We start from the raw sequence: 22,074 nt of genomic DNA, 5'->3' as shown, positions 1-22,074 counted from the left end.
AATGTCTGCCAGGGAAGCTCGTCAGAGCCCCGAGGCCCAGGGTTTTATTGGGAGCTCCTCATGTGGGCAGCCTCTGTCTAGCAAGCACCAAAACTCCAGACCCCCAGAAGGAAAGCAAGCATTTTACTTAGGTGTCCTGAAAGTATCTATACTTCTTTTCTGTTTTCTCAGCCAATCAGGCTAAATCTGAGTCCATTTCTGCTTTATTCCTGTACATCCACTAAGTTGCCAAGGCCAGTTGAACCTACCCCCACCCCCCATATTTTCTTCTAAGAGCTTTATAGTTTTAGCTCTTATATTCAGGTCTGTGGTCCATTTTGAGTTAATTTTTGTGTATGGTATGAAGTAGGGGGGCCAAATTCATTCTTTTGCATGTAAATATCCAATTATCCCAGCACCCTTTGGTGCAAAGACTATCCTTTCCCCATTGAATTGTCTTGGCACCTTTGTCAAATCAATTGACTGTATATGTGAGTGTTTGTTTCTGGAAGCATTTATTATTAATATGGTCACTTAGTCTCCTTGTTTTCCATATGGTACCCAGGACTCAGCTGGGACTGTCATCTCCCAGGCCAGATAATGTTTCAATTGTCTAGAGAATAAACGTCTAGACTTCTGCCAGGGTAGGAGAGAGGTGGTCACCTAGATCATAGAGTTGGGGGGGAGATCTAGGGATTTTACTGCTTCTTAAATATCTTTCACTCAGTTTGCTTTATTTTAGGTGCCTTACATTTCATCCCCCTTTCCAGAGATACATAGTTTTGCCAATTCCTGAGCCCTTTGAAGGTTCTGTAATATAACTGGTTTCTTCATCCAGCTTCACCTCTTCTCTCTTGAGGTTTGTCTCATATCTACTAGGTCAGTTACTTCTCATCCATTCTCTCTCCAGCTTCCAAACATTCTTGTTGTCTCCATTTCTGTTATCCTGTTTTTGTGGTTTTATATTATTTGATGTCAAAAATCCCTTTACTATCATATAGTGGTTTTGAGATTTAATGAAATTAGGTTTAAATAATTCTCTGTTTTGAGCAGAAGAACTAAGTGTGCATTTCTGTTAATTTCTCCTGTTGGGATTTGTTGAACTTACTGATTCTGAGGATTGGCATCTATCAACATAGCTGGAAAGTTCTCTACTGTTATCTCTACAGGTATTTCTTCTTCCACATTCTTTCTTTTTTCTTCTCTGGAACTTTGATGAGACATTATATCTTTCATTTTATCCTTAATTACTCTTTTATATTTTCACTTTCTTTATCTGTTTGTACTGTGTTCTGGATAATTTCTTAAGATACATTTTTCAGTTAATGACTTCTGTCTTTCACTGTGTTTATTTGGATGTTAGTACATATAATATGCTTTTAATGTTACTTGTTATGAAAAGACAAGGCACAATGTGGGAGAAAATACTTGCAAATACTATACCTGATAAGGAACTATATTCAAAATATAAAAAGAAATCTCAAATCTCATTAAGAAAATAAAACAGTTTTAGAAGAAGCAGGCAGAATATTTGAATAGATGCTTCACTAAAGAAGGTATGTGAATGTCAAGTAAGCACATCATTAGTTTTTAGGAAAATACAAATTAAAACCGCAGTGAGATACTACCAGGCATCCATCAGAATGTCTAAAACTAAAAAGACTGGTGATAGCAAGTGCTGGCAGAGGTGTGGAGAGCCTGCGAGACACACATGGCTGCTGAGAATGTAAGTGGTGTGGTCTGGAACACAGTTGGACAGTTTCTTTAAAACTTGAACGTAAATCTGTTATACGATCCAGCAGTTCTACTTCTAAGTATTTACATGAGAAAGGAAAGCAGATGTCCATATAAACTTGTACATGAATGTTATAGGAGTTTGATTTGTGGTAGCCAAAAATCTAGAAAAACCCTAATGTCTGTTAACAGGTGAATGGACAAAAAAACTGTTATATCCATACAATGAAATATTTCTGAGCAATAAAAAGAATGAACCGGGCTTCCCTGGTGGCGCAGTGGTTAAGAATCAGCCTGCCAATGAGCAGTGGACACGGGTTTGAGCCCTGGTCCGGGAAGATCCCACATGCCGTGGAGCAACTAAGCCTGTGTGCCACAACTACTGAGCCTGCAAGCCACAACTACTGAGCCCACGCACCATAACTACTGAGCCTGCGCTCTAGAGCCTATGAGCCACAACTACTGAGCCCATGTGCCACAGCTACTGAAGCCCGTGTGCCTAGAGCCCGTGCTCCACAACAAGAGAAGCTACCGCAATGAGAAGCCTGCGCACCATAACAAAAGAATAGCCCTCGCTCGCTGCAACTAGAGAAAGCCCGCGCACAGCAACAAAGACCCAACGCAGCCACAAATAAATAAATAAATAAATAAATAAATTTTTTAAAAAAGAAAAGAATGAACCACTGCTGCATGCTACACCATGGATGGATCTCAAATCATTACGCTGTAAGAAAGAAGCCAGACAAAAGAGTACACACTGTATAGTTCCATTTCTATAAAATTCGAGAAAACGTAAACTAATTTCTAGTAACAGAAAGTAGATCAGTTGCCTGTGGACCTGGGACCTGGGAAGGGGGTGGAGGGAGGTGGGAGGGAGGGATTACAAAGGAGCACAAGGAGGTTTTAAGGGTGATGGGTTCGTCCATTTTCTTCATTGTGGTGATAGTTTCATGGTGTGCATGTTTGTCAGGTCGTGTCAAATTGTGCACTTCGGATATGTACAGTTTATTATATGTCAACTACAGTAAAGTGGATTTAAACAGTCATTAAAAATTTTTCAGTTTAGAGGTTTTAATTGGTTCTTTTCCACCTCTTCTTGGTTACTCTTTGGTCATATTTTAAGCTTCTCTTATTTCTTTAAGCACACTAAACATAGTTATTTCATATTCTGCAACTAATAATTTCAATTTCTGCATATGTCGCTTCTACTGGCTTTAAGTCATGGTGTTATGATCTTTGTGTGCTTTGATTTTTGACAATGAGCTTCTCATTTTCCTTGGAACTTGACCTGTGAGGGTTTTTTTTTTTTTTTTTCTTTTTTCTTTTTGCGGTACGCGGGCCTCTCACTGTTGTGGCCTCTCCCGTTGCGGAGCACAGGCTCCGGACGCGCAGGCTCAGTGGCCATGGCTCACAGGCCCAGCCGCTCCGCGGCATGTGGGATCTTCCCAGACCGGGGCATGAACCCATGTCCCCTGCATTGGCAGGCGGACTCTCAACCACTGCGCCACCAGGGAAGCCGGTTTTTATGTTTTATCTTGCCTTTTAGTTGTTGCTATCAGGAGTGTAGCTCAGCGTGTTTTGTGCGCCACATTCTGAGAGATGGAGCAGTTACCATAATGCTCAGCTTGTAGCACTCACGTGGGTGTAGTTGTTTCTCTCTGGTGTTCATGCTCTTTGATAGCCCTGTTCTCCTGTTGATCTTTCTGGCCCCAACTGCGCCTAGCCACTTGCCTTGGGTATAAATGTGGTTAAACCAAACTGAATTGGTATCAGTGAATTTTAATCATATGAGTGATTCACATATAGGATAAAATAACATACTGTAGTAGTATTGCAGGGGGGGGAGCCAGTATATGCTTTAGATATCTAATTGACTTATTAATTTGTGAGACTTAGTAATTTTTGGAATATGAAATACACCAGTCCCAGAGCACAATGAGATTGTTAGAGAGGTTCAGTTTTACTGAATATTTTATGTGATAAAAATAAACCTACATGTTTATAATGTACCTTGATATCATTATCACCTACTTTTTTGTTTGCTAAATAAGCAAGTAAAAATACTCTCCAAACCTGAAAGTTTATAACCTTGCAGAGAGGTAGGAAAAAAGAGGAATGATTTAATGTTCTAGAATATCATGTGAGTATAAACAGATTTTATCCTAATTATTTTGTCAGTTTTGTTTTAGGGATGTTTGTCATCTTTGAAGTGGCATTGTTCTTGAGAATCCAGTTATACGTTAAAAAACTAGTTATAATTTTAAACCAATATCTTGTGATGATTAAATCACAAGATGGGATACTGGCTGTTAGGTCTAATTCTTCTTTATTTCTTACTTTTTAAATTGAGAAATAAATGTACAGAAGAATGTGTAAAACATGTATGGTTTAAAGAATTACTTAGCAGACACTCAGGTAACTACCACCCAGGCTTGGAAGTCCTCTTTTATTCTTTTTAAAGCAATTCTATCCAATTTATTTGTTTATTTATTTATTATTACAGTAAGTTGATTTACAATGCTGTGTTAGTTTCAGGTGTTCAGCAAAGTAATTCAGTTATACACACACATACATATTCTTTTTCGTATTCTTTTCCATCATAGGTTATTATAAGATATTGGGGGCCTCCCTGGTGGCGCAGTGGTTGAGAGTCCGCCTGCCGATGCAGGGGATACGGGTTCGTGCCCCGGTCTGGGAGGATCCCATATGCCGCGGAGTGGCTGGGCCCGTGAGCCATGGCCGCTGAGCCTGCGCGTCCGGAGCCTGTGCTCCGCAACGGGAGAGGCCACAACAGTGAGAGGCCCGCATACCGCAAAAAGAAAAAAAAAAAAAAAAAAAAGATATTGGGACTTCCCTGGCAGTCCACTGGTTAAGACTCGGTTCTTTCACTGCCGAGGGCCCAGGTTCAATCCCTGGTCGGGGAACCAAGATCCCACAGGCTGCATGGCACGGCCGAAAAAAAAAAGATGTTGAATGTAGTTCCCTGTATCCAATTTATTTTTATTTTAGATAGACCGAAGACATTATCAATGCAAGGTGTTTGGTGATGGCTACTTGAAGTCTGCCTCAGATTTCACAGAGAAAGAATGGGTGTTTTTTGGAGAGAGCTGTGAAAACGGATAAACTATAACACAGTGTGAGGAGTGTGATAAGAGTAGGACAAGGCACCACAATAACAAGGAGGCTCAGATTAGCTTTACTGAGGTGGTGACCAGAGGCTTCCACAAAGATAGGGAGGAAGACGTGGGGCTGTGTGGCGGCAGAGAACGTAACAGCAGAGCCAGGGGACAGGAAGGTGGGGCGATGCTGAAGAGGGAAGAGACCTGGAGAACCCGCCCGGGGGTCTCAGAGCCTGGACATACCTTGTAGGAGGTTAAGTAAGAGGAAGACAGGGTCAGCTGTATCTCGGAAGGATCCCTGGGTGCCAGCGTGTGTGCTTGTGTGTCTGGGTAGAGGGTAGAGTGGGACCGGAGGCAGGGAGCCTCATGAGGCTTTGCCAGCTGTACTTTACAGCAGAGTCACAGCTACTTGAATCTCAGAGAGACTTACTTCCAAAGAAAATATTTGAAAATAAAAATGTCAAGGTTATGGAGATATAAACTCAAAAGACATCCTGTTATCTGTAAACTACAACTTAAAGAAAATGTCACTTGAGATACTAATGTAAACAAGAGAAGTTATTATTAGCTAACAGAATGACCTTTCTTTAAAGAAATCTTAAAAGAAACCTTTGTAGGAGGACAATATTACTCTCCAAGAAAAGAAATTCCTTGAAAATCATCTTTCAAGAAAAATGATCAGACATGAGGTTTTAAAAGTAGTTCTTCCGGGACTTCCCTGGTGGCGCGGCAGTTAAGAATCCACCTGCCAATGCAGGGGGCCCAGGTTCATGCCCTGGTCCAGGAAGATCCCACATGCCGTGGAGCAACTAAGCCCGTGCGCCACAACTACTGAGCCTGTGCTCTAGAGCTCGTGAGCCACAATTACTGAGCCTGCGTGCCACAACTACCGAAGCCCTCACGCCTAGAGCCTGTGCTCCACAACAAGAGAAGCCACCGTAATGAGAAGCCCGCACACCACAACGAAGAGTAGCCCCCGCTCTCCGCAACTAGAGAAAGCCCACATGCAGCAGTGAAGACCAAACACAGCCAAAATTAAATAAATAAATTTATTTTTTTTTAAATTAGTTCTTCCCCTCTTATAGTTCATTTATATCTGCTTACATGAAATTGTCCCAAGAAAGCCACAGATGACTTCCTCTGGAATAATAGCAGCAGTGATAGGCAGGCCTGCTCACCATCCTGCCTTCCTCCAGAAAGCCCTTCAGTGTCACTAGGCAGGTGTCATTAGTCTATTTTGTCATTTCTCATAGTCTTCCAAAAATAGTTACCTAGAGTTCATTCTTCTCTGTATTTTTTTTATTATTATATGCTAGAATCAAGTTATCTTTAGCTTTTACATTTTTCCCAGGGGGTGGAATTAATCCTTTCCTGTTAGATTGAACCATATGAAATTATTGATTTTGACCATTTTTTGATCTACAAAAATAGCATTTTCATATGATTCAAACTAATAATAAATCAATAAGTCGTGTCTAATGGAGTGTCTACCCTTTGATACAATAAATGATTGTTGGTTAGGAGCAATCAGATGTGCCTGTGCTGTAGCTGGTAAGAAAAAAGCAGGAGGGCAGTACCACCTGTGCGATGGAAAGAGCGTCTGGCTGCCGTCAGGAGGCCCAGGTTAAGGTCCGGACCCGGGTACTGACCCAACCGCAGGAACTTGGGAGAGCCAGCCAGCAGCTGCACAGACACTCAGCTTCCTCATCCTAAACTAAGCTTAGTTTCCCTCAGAGTTTTCGTACACATCAACGAAGATAACTGTAAACTCAAGTATACATAAATGTCTGAGCAAATGCTCCTTACATGTTGTTGAATCTCTAGAATTTCGAATCCATTAAAAAATACTGAGTTCTGTCCCATGTCTGGAAGTGATGTCAGATCCTGAGCGTCAGAACAGCTGTGTAAGAAATCCCTTAGATGATCAGGAAAAACTTCAGGAAGCAGATGGTATTGCCGCTAGATCTTCAAGGATAAGGAAGGGTTTAGGAAGTAGGAGAAAGGCATTATGGACAGAAGGAAGAATGTGAGCAAAAATATGGGGATGGGAAAGGGTTACTTGTGGAATGGGGCGGCAGGCACAGCTGTGAGAGAGATTAGGAGCTGAGCCTCAGCTTCCAGTGAGCAAGGTGGGCTCAGGGTAGAGACAGCGCGAGAGCCATGGATGAAAATCCGGAGTTTAAGGAGGAAGCCCGAGTTGGAAGGAAAGGAAGGGGTTTGGTTTCAGACATGTGGAAGTTGAAGTGCTGGCAGGGCATACAAACAAAAATGTGAGTTTGGCCGTGGGAACTCTGGATCTAGAGCTCCTTTGGAGAGAGGCCAGGGGTGGATGACTAGGCTCACCAGTGGGTTAGCTGTGTTCTCCATATAGACTAAATACAAGAAGAAACTTGAAAGTTTGGGGAACTTACTTTTTTCCCAAATAATATTACAGTTATATTCTTGTCTGTTTTATAACCAAAGATGAAGTTGTTTGGTTGAGTGTTAAAATCAGCATATCAGGATTAAAGCTGACATCTAAAGTGGCCCATTAGCTGATAGGTGTTTAACTACTGACAGAATCCACTAGTCTTTGCTGTTAATTGATTACCAAGCAGTGTACGTTAGGCATTGAGGGGAAAAGCAGCATTTATATTTAAAACCTCTGTTGATTGCCCTGTTATCTCACTCTCTTAAACATATGCTCATAAACGTTCTCTTCTTTGGATTGTGACAGTGCTGTTGGGAACAACCAAACTCTTCTAAGTAGTACATCATAGAATGATAGAAGTCTATAGAGTCTTCACGAGATTTCACAGTCAGTGGATGTGGTGGTTTTTAGATATGTCTGCAAATTCTTTAACATGCCTCCCTTCAAAGGTGGAGCCTAATTCCCCTCCTCTCCAAGACTTAGTGACTTGCTCCTAACAAACAGAACGTGGGGAAGGTGAGGCTGTGTGACTTTGAGGCTAGTTCATAAGGAGGTAGCTGCTCCAGCTCTCTCTCGGATTGCTTGCTCCAGGGAAAACCAGCCACTGTGTCACGAGGACACTGGAGCAGGCAGCTCTGAGAAGGGGCCCACTTGGAGGAGAACTGAGGCCCCCCACCAGCAGCCAGCAGCAGCTTGGTAGCCATGCGTGTGAGCCATCTTGGAACCAGATCCTGTGGCCTTAAAACGGCCACAGCCCTGCCTGACATTTGACTCCATCTCAGGAGGAATCTCTAGCCAAAACCGACCAGTCATGCTGCTCGGAAATCCTTCACCCACAGAAGCTGTGAGCCATGATGAATGTGTACTGTTTTAAGCTCATACCAAGGTTAGGTGTGATCCGTTACTCAGCAGTAGAGAGCGGACACACAGCCTGTGAAATAAAGAAGGGGACTGTTGATTCCCAAACTGTTTTCACAGATATAAAATATATGAGTTGAATGCTGAAGTCATGATGATAGAAGTAATAACACATGAATACAGTTGGGACATGAAATGTCATGCAATGACAGTGTGTCGTATTTGCAAAAGGAGGAGGAGAAGGCTTCACAGTAGGCGTGGTTGGTGGAGAGGGATGCAAGAGAATTTTTCTTTGGAATGATTTTGAAATGTAAATTCTTCCTTTTATATAATTTTCTTCACCAGTTTTTCAACTTTTGGGGATAATGCACTCAAACTGAACTTAAAGTTATAGGACAGGAAAGCATCTTTAGGGTAACAAAAGCTAAACAAGAGAGCACTTGAAAACAGATGGGGAGGCCCTGTGCACAGCAGAGCAGAGGGTTGAAGAAGACGCCCCTCGGCCTCTTCACCAGGCGCGTGTGCTCGGAGCACACGTGGGGACGCACCAGCCGTGACACTCGCTCTAGGGTTGGGCCACGTCCTATTCTCTGATGTGGAGCAGTTGGGGTGAGTAAATTGGTGACTGTTGATTTGCTTGAAACTAATGTCATAATATCACTTCTTATAGAGCACTTACTTCATGTGTTTTTGGATGTCATTATACCAAAAAAAGTTGTCTGGAAAAGGGTGTCATTTGTTTAGGAACTGTGAGAGTGAAGAGTCATTAACTGAACACATGCTGTGCGAGGTGATGAATCTTCTGTTTTCATAGACAGAGCGCAGCCTTCAGTGGTTTGGGCACGCATTGGAAAAGCCCATTCGGTGCATGTTGGCAGAACGTTTTCAGTAGTACCTCAGATGGGACATAAAGCCAAGTCTTCTTACTAATATTTGGGAAGACTAAAAGTCTACAAAACATATCATTAGAGGCTTAGGATGGAAGATGAGTGTATTGCATAATTGTCTACAATGGTTTGTTTGAGAGACTTTATTATATATTTTTAATAACTGAATTATTGTAACACCAGCTTCAAAATATATATCAAACACATTACCCGAGGAGACAAAAATACATTGGACTAAAGCCACGTTATCAACTGACTTGGGATCTAAAACTTTTAACCACAACTATCAAGTGAGTTGTAGTTGTTTAATATCTTAAAAATCTAGTTCTGATAGCCTGTTTGTCAAACATACTTTATTTTGATAGCTTTCTGAGTCATGACTCATACACATAATTAGTACAAATGAGACATTAGCCTGGGAAGTAAGCCCCCCTTTATATCTAAATTTCAGCAAATCTAGCTAGCTTATTTGTTTGTTTGTTTATTTATTGGCTGCGTTGGGTCTTCGTTGCTGCGTGCAGGCTTTCTCTAGTTGTGGCGAGCGGGGGCTACTCTTCGTTGTGGTGCGTGGGCTTCTCATTGCAGTGGCTTCTCTTGTTGCGGAGCACGGGCTCTAGGCGCGCGGGCTTCAGTAGTTGTGGCTCGCGGGCTCTCGAGCAGGCTCAGTAGTTGTGGTGCACAGGCTTAGTTGCTCCGTGGCATGTGGGATCTTCCCGGACCAGGGCACGTACCCATGTCCCCTGCACTGGCAGGTGGATTCTTAACCACTGAGCCACCAGGGAAGTCCCTCCTTTCGACTTTCGTGATTTCATTTCTTACAGGTAAACCTGAAGCCCCTGGAGGGACGAGCAGTCCAGGGAGCAGAGGCGCCGGGCTTCCCTCCCCCACCCCGTCCTCTCCCCCTCCCCCACCCAGCCCTCTCCTGGCCGCGTGCGGAGACCTGGGAGCCGCCGGGGGCAGGGCGGCCGAGGGCAGGCGCAGGAACTCGGGCGCCAGGCCCCGCCCGTGGTTTGAACCAGAGGCTCTGCACCCACGCCCGGCCAATCAGCGGCTCTAGGCATGTGGGCTGCAGTAGTTGTGGCACATGGGCTCAGTAGTTGTGGCTCGCGGGCTCTACAGCGCAGGCTCAGTAGTTGTGGTGCACGGGCTTAGTTGCTCTACGGCACGTGGGATCTTCCCGGACCAGGGCTCAAACCCGTGTCCCCTGCATTGGCAGGTGGATTCTTAACCACTGCGCCACCAGGGAAGTCCCTAGCTAGCTTATTTATTGACAATTTGATCATCGTGCGTTTGGGGTTGATAGCTTCATTAAGGGCATTTTTATGCTTCTTTTCATTATTTATCAAACTACCATTTATATGGAATTTTTTCTTCACCAGGAGGTTAGCATTTTATTTCAAAAGGGGATCATTAAAATTTAAACCCTGACGACACCAAATGTTGACGAGGCTATGGAGAAGCTAGAACTCTCACATATTGCTGGTGGGAGTGTAAAACAGCGCTTCACTTTGGAGAGCAGCGCGGCAGTGTGTATCAGTTAAACCAGCCCTTAACCACACAGAGCACCCCCCAACCCGTTGCCCTTCAGTTACCCAAGGGAAGCCAGGACGTCTGTCCACATGAATACTGGTACATGAATGTTCAAGATGGCTTTATTCCTCACAACTAAAAAGTAGAAATAACCCCAATGCTCATCAGCAGACGAGCAGGATAACAAAAACTGTTATATCCATGTGACTGGATACTACTCGTCAGCAGAAAGGAACGAGTTCCAGATACAGGTAGCAACGTGGATGAATCTCTGAAACGTTGTGGTGAATGAAAGCAGCCAAGCACAAGGAGGTGACCCCATCTGTGAGGACTTGTCCAGGACGCAGGACTCAGTGATGATCGCGGCACACGCAGCACCACCCCTGCAGACGGCTGGTCTGGGGCGGGGTCTGGAGGTGACCGGGAAGCACAGCGGGGGGCTTTCTGGGGTGATGGAGACGGTCCGTCGGACGGGGCTGGTGCTTGCACTGTGATGTGCAGTGGCCAGAACTCATGCAGCAGGAGACTTTGAATGGCATATTTATGGCCTGTAAATTATGCCTCAAGTAAAGTGAACGTGAAAAACTTCACTGGCTATTTCTTAAAGTAGCCTGTTGTCACTTCATTTTGTTAACTTATTACCACTGTGGACGTTTTTGAAATTTTGTATCTGAAATGGATTAGAATATATGCGTATCAATTTTTTTAAGTGGCTAATCTTAAATTTAGCAACATAAAAATTAGAAAATCATGTGTTTTTTTATTATAAGTGTTGTGAAATTATATATATGTGTGTGTGTATATATATTTAAACAGTAAATTTTATTATCTTACATAGTTGCTAGGGGTCAGGAAATCAGGGCTTGGCTGCGTGGTTCAGGGTCTCTCATGACGTTGTAATCAAGATGTTGGCCAGGATCACAGTCATCCAGGGCTTGACTGGGCTGGAGGATCTGTTTCCAAGCTTGTGAAATAATATTTTTATGAGGGATTTCTGTAAAGTCAGGAACCATAATGTAAAGAGGGTTTAGCTTCTCATTTGGATTCATTGTTTTGGGGTAGGAGGTTTTAAGAGGCACTTTTTATTTTCAGACCCACAGTTCTCAGGACAAGTGGACCCAGGGTAGGTGAGTGTGGTGCTGTGAAATGTTATGCTTTTCTGAGCTTCTCACAGGCTTTCCAGGATGGGTACCAGGCTGAACAGCACACTTTTACAGGAGTGCTTGGTGATGCTTCAAGTCCTTGCTGCTACGCTGGAAAAATGCTCTTTGTATTTCACATGAGACTCTTTTTTAAGTATGGGGAGCTGAGCTCAGGCTCTGTTCCTCATAGTTGAATTTGATGGGTAACTTAATTGCTTCCCGTGTGAGATTCTTATCCCATTCAGCAGAATCGAGGCTCATTGAAAACAGGGAGAAACTGCATTTTACTTTTCTATTACTCACAGTATCTGGGATCATATCTGGCATATCGAGGGTAAACGAATTACCATGGTATCAAACGTGTATAGTACTCAAAAAAAAAAAAAAAAGCCCCCGTTCTCCTGACCCCTTCACAGTCACCCTGTCGTGTAAATAGAGAATACCTGGTGCTGGTCCCCGCTCTGTCTCTGACTCCTGCTGGGGTCTTGAGCACATGGCTTAGTTTCTCCTTTTACGAAGCTCCTTTACTACTGCTGCTTATAGACTTTCCAGGCAGACAGGAGTTAGGGGACATCGTCAGAAGGGAGGTGATAGGGGCCTGAGGAAATGTGGGTTCACGAGGTGTAGGGGAAGATATGGGGAGGGAGATAGAATGGTGAGGAGCGTGTCGACTCTGCGTAGAAGACAGAATGAAAAGGAGTCTGGACTTGAAGCTTGAGAAGATGCTGTCTCTGTAGGTGTGTGATCAGGGTGTGGTGGAAGGGTGAGGAAATACCGGTTAACTTATAAAGCCATTCAAGAAATGTTCATCACTGATCGCAGCCTGTGGCCATGCACTGGGCTGGGCGCTGTGGGTGTTGGATGCACTGGGACCTGTGGAGAGTCTCTCATTAGCCAGGGCACGCCAGCACAAGTTTTCTGTCAGGTGAGGGTTTTGTATATACTGCAATACAAGTATTGTAAGTTAGAGGAATAATGTCTCTTAATTCATTGTTCACACAAGTAGATTTGTAGACGCTTGGAGAAAGAAGGGGATGATATGCCCAGATAAGTGAAGTCTGGGGGCAAGAGGCTTCTGGTTTTCTCTGAGCTTGTTGGGGGTAGGGGTGGGTGGGGAGTCCATTATACCTGGGCTTGGGTGGGCTCTGTTTGTTGTGGGAGATGGGTGACATCAGTGTCAGGCTGGAGAGAGAACCGCGTTCGTTGGGAACATAAATACCAGCCCTGGAATTCAGAGTCCAGGTAGAATGTTGGTGGGAGAGGGGACCCTGAGCCCTGGGGCCCCAGGCAGCAGTCCAACTGGGAGGATGGTGCAGCAGGTGGAAGGCTGGGGAGCTGTTTCCTTTCTCTGGGCCTGTATTTTAGAAACCTGTTGGGCTGTTACCGAGAGAACTTTTCCACTAGTTTTACTAGTCGTGGAAGTGACTTGTCCTCCCTGTGACCTGGAGTTGAACTCATCAGATAACTACCATAATGAGGGACCTCGATGTGCCCATGGGAACAGGATTTGATTTCTTCTTATTAGATGCAATGAGAAGAAATAAGCAAGGAATTAGGTCATTGGTTTGTCTGAATAAATTGAGTTCATATGGAGAACTTTGAATTGTTCCTCTGGGGTTTAGTTTACAAGGAGAGAATGCATACTGATAGGCCTGTCATAAAAGGATAGAGTTTATATCAAAGGTTTTTGTTTCCTTAAAGAACTCTGAAAAGGGGCTTTCTTCTAACTTTTCACATTGAACAAATTAGGGAGTATGTATTAAAGTGTAAAATGTTGCATGTCTGTTGACTTACAAATTTATGGTGGCTTGTGTTTTTATAACCCGTTTAAAATACAATTAAATTACACAGGTGTGTTCACTTTGAAATAATTCACTGAGCTGAACACTATGATTTATACAGTTTTCCGTTTGTGATATCTATGTCAGTAAACTTTTATTAAATTACAATATATATGAGTATATACATAAGATATAATACCTGAATTACTTATGAAAATAGAGTATATCTTAGTCTTATAGTTTGAAATACACTATGACACAACACATACAGAGAGCTCTCTCTTGTCCACGGGTATGAATATCAGAATATCACACAATTAAATTTCTCCTCTGTCCTCTTTTCATTGTTATTCTAAGCCATTGGTGTGGAGGGGAGACCAAAGAGACAGGTTTTTGTTTTTTCTTCAAGTTGTAAAATTATGAAATTAATGTGAATTGAAAGATTTGTTGCATGAACTTCATTTTTCTCTAGTGAAAAATGTTTAAGGAGTAAAGTTCTGAAAGTTTTAAAAATACCTTTTGTTGTGGTGATTGGAAAATCTCAATAGGTAGAAATTAGAATCCTTTATTAGTATTAAAGCAGAAATTTGGGGCATTGTGACAGTCCTGCCAGGCATTTCTGGAGAATGAACTAATCTCTTTTCAAATGAAGTTTCTGTAACTTGGCAGTTTACAATACCTAGTTTTGAAAAGGGGCTTGCTCCACATTACTTTCTCGGGATGTTAGATAAATGTGGTCCAGTTAAGACCGGTGAACAGATGCTGATTCCATTTTCCAAGAGTCCAGAATGGGCTTGAACACCACACAATTTGGGGAGGACTGGAGCCGGAGGAACGGGGTGGGTATACCCCTGTGAAGAATTACAAGAGGGCGCAAGGGAGGTAGGAGGGACTCTGAGACTGCACTTGAGCCTAGAGGTAGAAAGTGGAGCTCTGAGGAGGGGCTGTGCACCTGCATGGTTAGCACAGCCAGGGCTGGAGGAGGTGGGAGGAAGACAGACATGGCTAGGATTGCAGCTCTGTCCCTTTGTCAGCTCTGTGCCCTTAGCCACGTCCCTTCACCTTTCTCCTGGGATTCCTGCCCATTGTGGGGCTCATGTGCCTGACACGGCGGTTTGTTATGAAGATTGTGTGATACAGTGCGTGTGTCACGTCTAGCATAGTAGCGCATGCTTAGTAAAGACCGTGCTGTATGAGATGGTCAGCAGTAAGCCTCTGCATCCTGCTCTGTCCGTGCAGACTGCCTGACCTGTGGCACACTTTGAACTCTCTGCTTCATTTTCTCATCTGTAGGACGGGGATATAATGATACCTACCTGAGAGTGGCATTTTGAGGCTTAAATGAGTTCATAAATGGAAAGTAATTCGTTCAGTGCAAGGTTCATGATGAACACAATAAAAATGCTTGGTGTAATTATTTATCATTAACAGAGAATGGGGACATGCTTTCCAATTCCATTGGTTGCCACTCCTCCAGATGTTACCTTTTTGTATTTATTTCACATAGATTGGATAATTCTCTGTCAATAATGGGTCAATCTTTGGTGTAGGCCATACCTATGGTGTTTTTAATGAGATATTTGTATATTAGAATCTTTTCTGTATTTCAGCTTCTTGAGACCAGGTGGCAGTGAAATGACATTTGTCCTCAAGGTGTCACCTACACATTTATTTTTTACATTGTTTATCCTTAAACATTTGACATCCCCGTTTACTCAAATAAATTTAATAGAAGCAGTCAACAATTAGGAGGAAAAGTTCTTATGAGAAAGTAAACTTATTTATCTTCTCTTAGCTTCTAGGGAACCTATTTAAAAATCTTGATGTGTGTGCATTTTGACACTAGAGAAAATGATTATGCAGATAAACATACATTCCAGTCTGAGTTTGTTTTGTTCCCTGCAGATTGGGAATCCACGTGTCGAACTTACCCTCTCAGAACTCCAAGATATGGCAGCTAGGCAACAACAGCAAATTGAAAACCAGCAGCAAATGTTGGTTGCCAAGGTAAGTTATTAAAGCAGCGGTGGGGAAATGTTCAACAAGTGTGTTCTTAGGCATTATTTTAGATGACCTGGCTAACCCCTGCAAGTAGGGCCATGCCGCCACGGTGTTAAACACAGTGTCTTTCTTAGTTATCTCTTCTGTAATCATAAATGCATACTGTAGCTTCTTGAAGTTGGGAAAGTATCAGAACAAGAGCATCTGACCCTTGACTTGCACACACAGCCCCCCAGGACAGGAAACAGTTGGCCTTACCCAGTTGTAGATAAAATTTAGAAAGAAAGGATGCTTTCCATTGTCCCCTCCTTTTTCCTCTGGATGTGTTCTCGGCTGATGTAGTTGGCATTAGTGTTCTAGAGGAAGCCAATAACCTGTGATAAGACACTGGCCATGGGCCCCCAAGACAGTGGCTTCCCTTTATCCCACCGCACGAGGAACTTGTTTGGTTTATTTTGGTGCACAGCATTGTCAGCACTCATTATTTATACTGAGTACTAGATTTGTTGTTGAAACTCTGTCATAGGATTTGAAACTGTTGCTGACCTGCAGTGAGGCCAAATAGACCAAAAGAGAAATGTTGGAGTTTGGAAAAGAGAAAGGTTTATTGCAGGGCCAAGTGAGGAAAACGGGTGGCTCATGCTCAAAAAATTCGAATTCCCCGGTGGTTCTCAGGGAAGCATTTTTATAGGCAAAATTTAGGGGAGGGCTGCAGGGTGTGTGGCTTTCTTCTGATTGGTTGGTGGTGAGGGAACAGGCTGGTGTTCCAGAGTCTGTGCTCAGTGTGGAGTTACCATCCTCCACCTGGGTGGGGGCCTTAGTTCCTGCAGAAGAGCTCAAGGGTATATCTTCCGTGTGTCCCTGGAGGAGGAGCCAGGACCCTGTTGTCTCCTGACTGCTCCTCCTTTGTTCCTGCATTCTCTTACTTCCTGGTTAGTAACTGAATCTGCCTTTTGGAGCTCAGGGAAGGCGTAGGAGTCTGAAGCCTTTTCCCTACAAACCAGAAATGGGGGCGCGGAAAGGGTTTTGTACCTGGGATGGCCCCACAGGATCCTGCTTGCTTTCAAAACTTTTCTAAATAATGGTTTAGTCTTGGACTAAAAAATCAGACCTATCACCCATGCCTGCTGAAAATGATTTCATGTTCTAATGATCGTAAATGTTCTGAAACTGCTGTACAGAGAACATGCTAACGCCACTGCCTAGGTTTTTCATGCTTGCTCTATAGAGAGATTTTCTTAAGAACCAAATGTCCAGTTCAATTTTTTTTCACTTATTGAATGACCATGTGATTCTATCCACTTTTATGCAAATAATAGTTTAAGTTGGACTTGTTTTTAAAAGTTGTCTTATAAAGTTTATTGGATTTACAAGAATAAAGAACAAAAGTAATTGGAAAGTATTTTCATCCCATTTCTAAGATGAAGTGTATGTGGTATTATGTCATTATAAAATTTTCTAATTCTACTTTTTATTTTCTTTCCAAATATTGATCCAAGAGTATTGCTATTTTAAAAAATCTTAGATTCTTTCAGCAGTGTAATTCACAAGTTAATGCTGATCTTTCCATATTGAAGCACATATTCCCTTCCCTTAGTGTGCAGAGTGTAACGCCTACACAGTCACACTTAAGCCTCTTCTTAAATATGTTTTATGCATACAGGTGGGACCATGAATAATGTTGACTGTTACCCTTAAGGTACGCTTTCACATGAGTAGGGAAAAAAACTATTGAAGAGTATCGCATAATATTTTTACTGTAGGACTGTCCTGTTCTTGTCTGACTATAAAATGGTTGATTACTTTTGAAGGAACCAATCCTAAAGAAAACAAACCCTTCCTCAAAGGTTCCTGTCACTTAGCAGATTAGAGGTTCATCTTCTTCCTGCTCACCTTATCTCTTTTCAGTATAAAATCCTCTGCTAGTCAGTGCTCATTTCCTTTAGGAGGTTAATATAAGGGACCCTTGAAAGCCGCTTTGTAGCAGCAGGAAACCTGGTACTGGCAGCAGGAAGCTTAGGCTGCTGGGGCTTCCACACACAGGATGGAGGTGAAAGCGTGGCTAGCATTTCTGTAACATTCATTAAGATAGGAGATACTGAGGGATCCACTTAAACTTTTTTTAGTGTACAAAAGTTACCGTACGTTTCAATTTTCAAAGTTAGCTGTTTTCCTCTCTCAATAGGAACAGCGTTTACATTTTCTAAAGCAACAGGAGCGCCGTCAGCAGCAGTCTATTTCTGAAAATGAAAAGCTTCAGAAATTGAAAGAAAGAGTTGAAGCCCAGGAAAATAAACTGAAGAAGATCCGTGCCATGAGAGGACAAGTAGACTACAGCAAAATCATGAATGGCAATCTGTGTACGTGCCGCGGCCCACTGGCGCCCACACTCAGCAGGTGTAGGTGACGTGAGACAGAGGCCAGCTTCCAGATGCTCTCAGTCACAAGCTGATGTCAGATCTTGCTGTAGAAAAGCACTAAAGCTTTGCTCTGTCATCTGCATCTAACTGGATGGATTGGTTAGATTAAAGATTTTAGAAAATCTTTTGCAGCTTTAGCAATGTAGTAGAGAGATCCTTTTGTTACCTTGGTTGCAGCCACCTTTTAGACTGGGGCTAGGGTACTCTTAAGACTCAACTCATCATGAGGGTCTGTTTTTTGGTGTTTTTTTTTTGCGGTACGCGGGCCTCTCACTGTTGTGGCCTCTCATGTTGCGGAGCACAGGCCCCGGACGCACAGGCTCAGCGGCCATGGCTCACAGGCCCAGCTGCTCCACGGCATGCGGGATCCTCCCAGACCGGGGCACGAACCCGCGTCCCCTGCATCGGCAGGCGGACTCCCAACCACTGCGCCACCAGGGAAGCCCTGAGGGTCTGTTTTAATTGAACAGCATAAATTTTATCTATGTATTAAGATAAAGCATACAAATGCTCACTTTTTATTTCTGTGTCCGTGGATTGTTACTTCATCAATCAATTCTGTTAGTACCTACTTTATGTTACAGAATAAGCAAGATAGATTTGGATGGTCCTGCCCTCACAGAGCCTTTGGTCTCTTTGGTGCCTTGAGATTCCTAAGTGGCTTGACCAAGATAGCTTTTGGACAGATTGCCCTAATTTAAAAATATTCAATAATTAGTGTAAATTAATTGTTTGTCATATGAACGGTCACATTATGTGTTCCAAAGGCTTGTTGAAGTGTGTTTTGGATTATGGATATTACAACTTTCTCTCCAAGGTCTGGCACTAGATGATGCTAAAGTTGAGTTAAATGGATAGAAATGAAGAAATCACAAAATAAAAATAGCAAAATACTATGAAAAAAAGAATATCAACTAAATTATGTTTCTTTTTCCTTTATTGGTGGGAAATTATAGCTGCTGAAATAGAAAGGTTCAGTGCCATGTTCCAAGAAAAGAAGCAAGAAGTACAGACTGCGATTTTAAGAGTGGATCAGCTCAGTCAGCAATTGGAAGATTTAAAGAAGGGAAAACTGAATGGGTTCCAGTCTTACAATGGCAAGCTGACAGGACCAGCAGCAGTGGAGCTGAAAAGACTGTACCAAGAGCTACAGGTAACTCACCTGGGTCTGAGGAATGATTCTATTAAAACTTCCTTATCTTTTGGGTTTTCTTTCAGTGTGGAAACCTCAGGAACTGGAAACAAATGAATGGATTCTAATTTAATAGTAGGCACAAAATATATTCAGTACAAAAGAATTTTTTAAACAGCTTTGAGACATAATTCACATAGCATACGATTCACCTATTTAAAGCATACTATTAAGTGGTTTTCAGTATCTTCACAGAGTTCTGTATACGCCACCACAATTGATTTTAGAATATCTTCATCACCCCCAAAAAAACCCGACACCTTTTAGCCATCACCCCACAACCCCCTATCCCTCTAGCCCTAAGCAACCATGACTCTACTTTCCATCGCTATGGATTTGCCTATTCCGGAAATTTCATATGAATGGAATCATGCAGTTTTAGTTCTTTGTGGCTTGCTTCTTTCACTTAGCGTGTTTTTGGTACAGAAATTTCAGTATGAATTTAATTGGCAATATGATGAACTGGTAAAGAATTAAGCTTTAGATAATACTTAAGGCCTCTGTGTAAACTGTGTGTTGACAAGACAGATGCCTATTTGTTAAATCCTTGTCTTAGTCAGCTTGGGCTGCCTTAAAGCAACAGACATTTATATCTCACAGTTCTGGAGGCTGGAAGTCCAAGATCAGTTCATGGTGAGGGTCCACTTCCTGGCTGCCTTCTTGCTGTGTCCACACATGCTCTGATCTCTCTCTCTCCTCTTATAAGGACACTAACCCCATCATGAAGGCCCCACCCTCACGACCTCATCTAAGCCTAATTACCTCCCAAGGGCCCCATCTCCAAATACTATCACATTGGGGATTAGGGCTTCCACATATGAATTTTGGGAGGACACAATCATAACAACCCTCAAGATTCCCAGTTCTCAGAAACTGTCATTCAGCAGGTGATTTTTTTAAAATATTTATTTATTTATTTAGGCTGAGCCAGGTCTTAGTTGTGGCACGCAGGATCTTTAGTTGTGGCATGCAGACTCTTGGTTATGGCATGCAGGATCTAGTTCCCTGACCAGGGATTGAACCTGGGCCCCCTGCACTGGGAGTGCGGAGTTGTACCCACTGGACCACCAGGGAAGTCTCCAGCAGGTGATTTTTCAAGCCAGATACAAGTTTTGCAGTTATATTAGCACTTGCTAGAAAAAGTATTATATCATTTTATGAAATGCAAATGCAAATTTTTAATTACAGAGAGTAAACTCACTTGTTACCGTTAAGTTCTGTAATGTAAATGCGTAGAAACAAAGTGTTACAAGAATTTATTACTTTTTATATTTTTAAGCAATTGTTGAAAGCGCAGGGTTTTTTTTTTTAACATCTTTATTGGAGTCTAATTGCTTTACATTGTTGTGTTTCTGCTATATAACAAAGTGAATTAACTATACATATACATATATCCCCATATCCCCTCCGTCATGCAAGTGCAGGATTTTTTAAGGATTTTTTTTTTGGTAAAAGGGTGATGACTGTAGTATATTTATTTTTATATATTTCCAATTTTTTGACTGCAATCTAGGTTATAAAGTACATGTTATCTCCTGTCTATACACATATGCCAGTATGTATGTGCTAGTACATGTATGCGTCTGCAGGAGTTTAGCAAGACAAGACTTAACCTTCTATGTGCAGTGCACTCTGATGTTTTGTATTCTCTGTTTCATTTTTTTAAAGTGCTTGTTCTAACCCATTAAAATGATACGAGAACATTCTGTTTGGTGATTTGGCCATCCTTGGGTTTCCTGCTGCCACATTCTGTGGACTGTGGGGGGCAGAACAGATGCCCCTCCTTAGGTCACTGAACCCCACCCGCCCCTGTCCCCTAGGACCACAGGCATGGTGTCCCACAGTCATTACTGGTGCTAGTCATTCCGTACGCTTTGAAGAAGACACATTTGCAGATATTTGCGCTTTTTTTGTTCCATAAGAAATATGTTCCGGCTTCATCTGTGCTGTACCTGTAAAATATTTTGCATACAGGGGACAATGCCTGTATGTAAATACACCTAAGAACTAAATGTTGCTTTTTTCTTCTTTTTTTAATCCCCCTAACAATGAGAACGTGACTATTTAGTTAATACAAATCATAAATGTTGTGTTTTCTATTTTGCAGATTCGTAATCAGCTCAACCAGGAACAGAATTCAAAGCTCCAGCAGCAGAAGGAGCTCTTGAATAAGCGCAACATGGAGGTGGCCGTGATGGACAAGCGGATCAGTGAACTGCGTGAGCGTCTTTATGGGAAGAAAATTCAGGCATGTGAAAAAGAAAATATTTCTGTGAGATAAACTACTGAGCATGGTTCATCCTCAAAGTGCACATCTTCGTGTCATGCCATTCTGCTCCCGCCACGTGCCATAGCTGATAAACATAAATCGGCCATAAACCATAAAAAGTGACAGTGGAAGAAAGTTCACATTCCCAAAGACACAGTTGTTTCCTGGTGTGCGGGTCAGAACCCCTCGGTCCGCAGCTCCTCACCGTCCACCCCCCAGGCAGCTCTGTCCCCTCCACTGGGGGGAGCTTTGGCACTGGAGCTGCAGCACCCATTTCAGGCTGCGCCACGTGCATAAATTCCTGGACCTTGTGTAGCCTCGTGTCCTTGCTGTGAACTGAGAATTGCTATAAGGCTTCTGAGAAATAACCCATGTGGAAAGACTTTGTAAACTCCTGAGAAAAGTGCTGTATAAGGGGTTAGTGCTTTTTAAAAATCTTTATGTGGTATTTTGAATTTCAAAGGTAGTAAATACTCATTGGAAGAAAGTTAAAACAGTGCAGAAATATTTAAAGGAAAATGTGGAAGTCCCTTCCATCCTTCTCATTCTCCAGGGATGATAGTTATTAATGGTTCCAGTCTTTTGCTTAATATAGACGGAAAGGTATTCAATTTTTAATTGAAAATGGAATTGTAGGAATTATATCATTCACACTGTTCTGTTTTTTTTTTTTTAACTGCAATATGGGTATCTTTCCAGGTCATTACTACCTCATTCCCTTTGTAACTTCTGTGTAATATTCCACGTCCCGG

General features: G+C 42.5%; 1 protein-coding gene across 5 annotated transcripts in view; it reads left to right on the top strand.

The window, feature by feature from the left end:
• Positions 1–22,074, top strand: part of PPP1R13B (protein phosphatase 1 regulatory subunit 13B) — an 88,574-nt gene that overhangs the window by 53,416 nt on the left and 13,084 nt on the right. For all 5 annotated transcript variants that reach the window (XM_082619774.1, XM_082619773.1, XM_082619772.1 and 2 more), the window contains exons 5-8: positions 15,346–15,447; positions 17,627–17,801; positions 18,818–19,014; positions 21,161–21,301. In XM_082619774.1, the coding sequence (XP_082475900.1) occupies positions 15,346–15,447; positions 17,627–17,801; positions 18,818–19,014; positions 21,161–21,301 (615 nt within the window). The remainder of the gene's footprint in view (positions 1–15,345; positions 15,448–17,626; positions 17,802–18,817; positions 19,015–21,160; positions 21,302–22,074) is intronic.

This window comes from Mesoplodon mirus, assembly GCF_964341445.2.
Source record: "Mesoplodon mirus genome assembly, chromosome: 4".
NCBI lineage: Eukaryota > Metazoa > Chordata > Mammalia > Artiodactyla > Ziphiidae > Mesoplodon > Mesoplodon mirus.
This window is presented reverse-complemented; position numbering and strand designations above follow the sequence as displayed.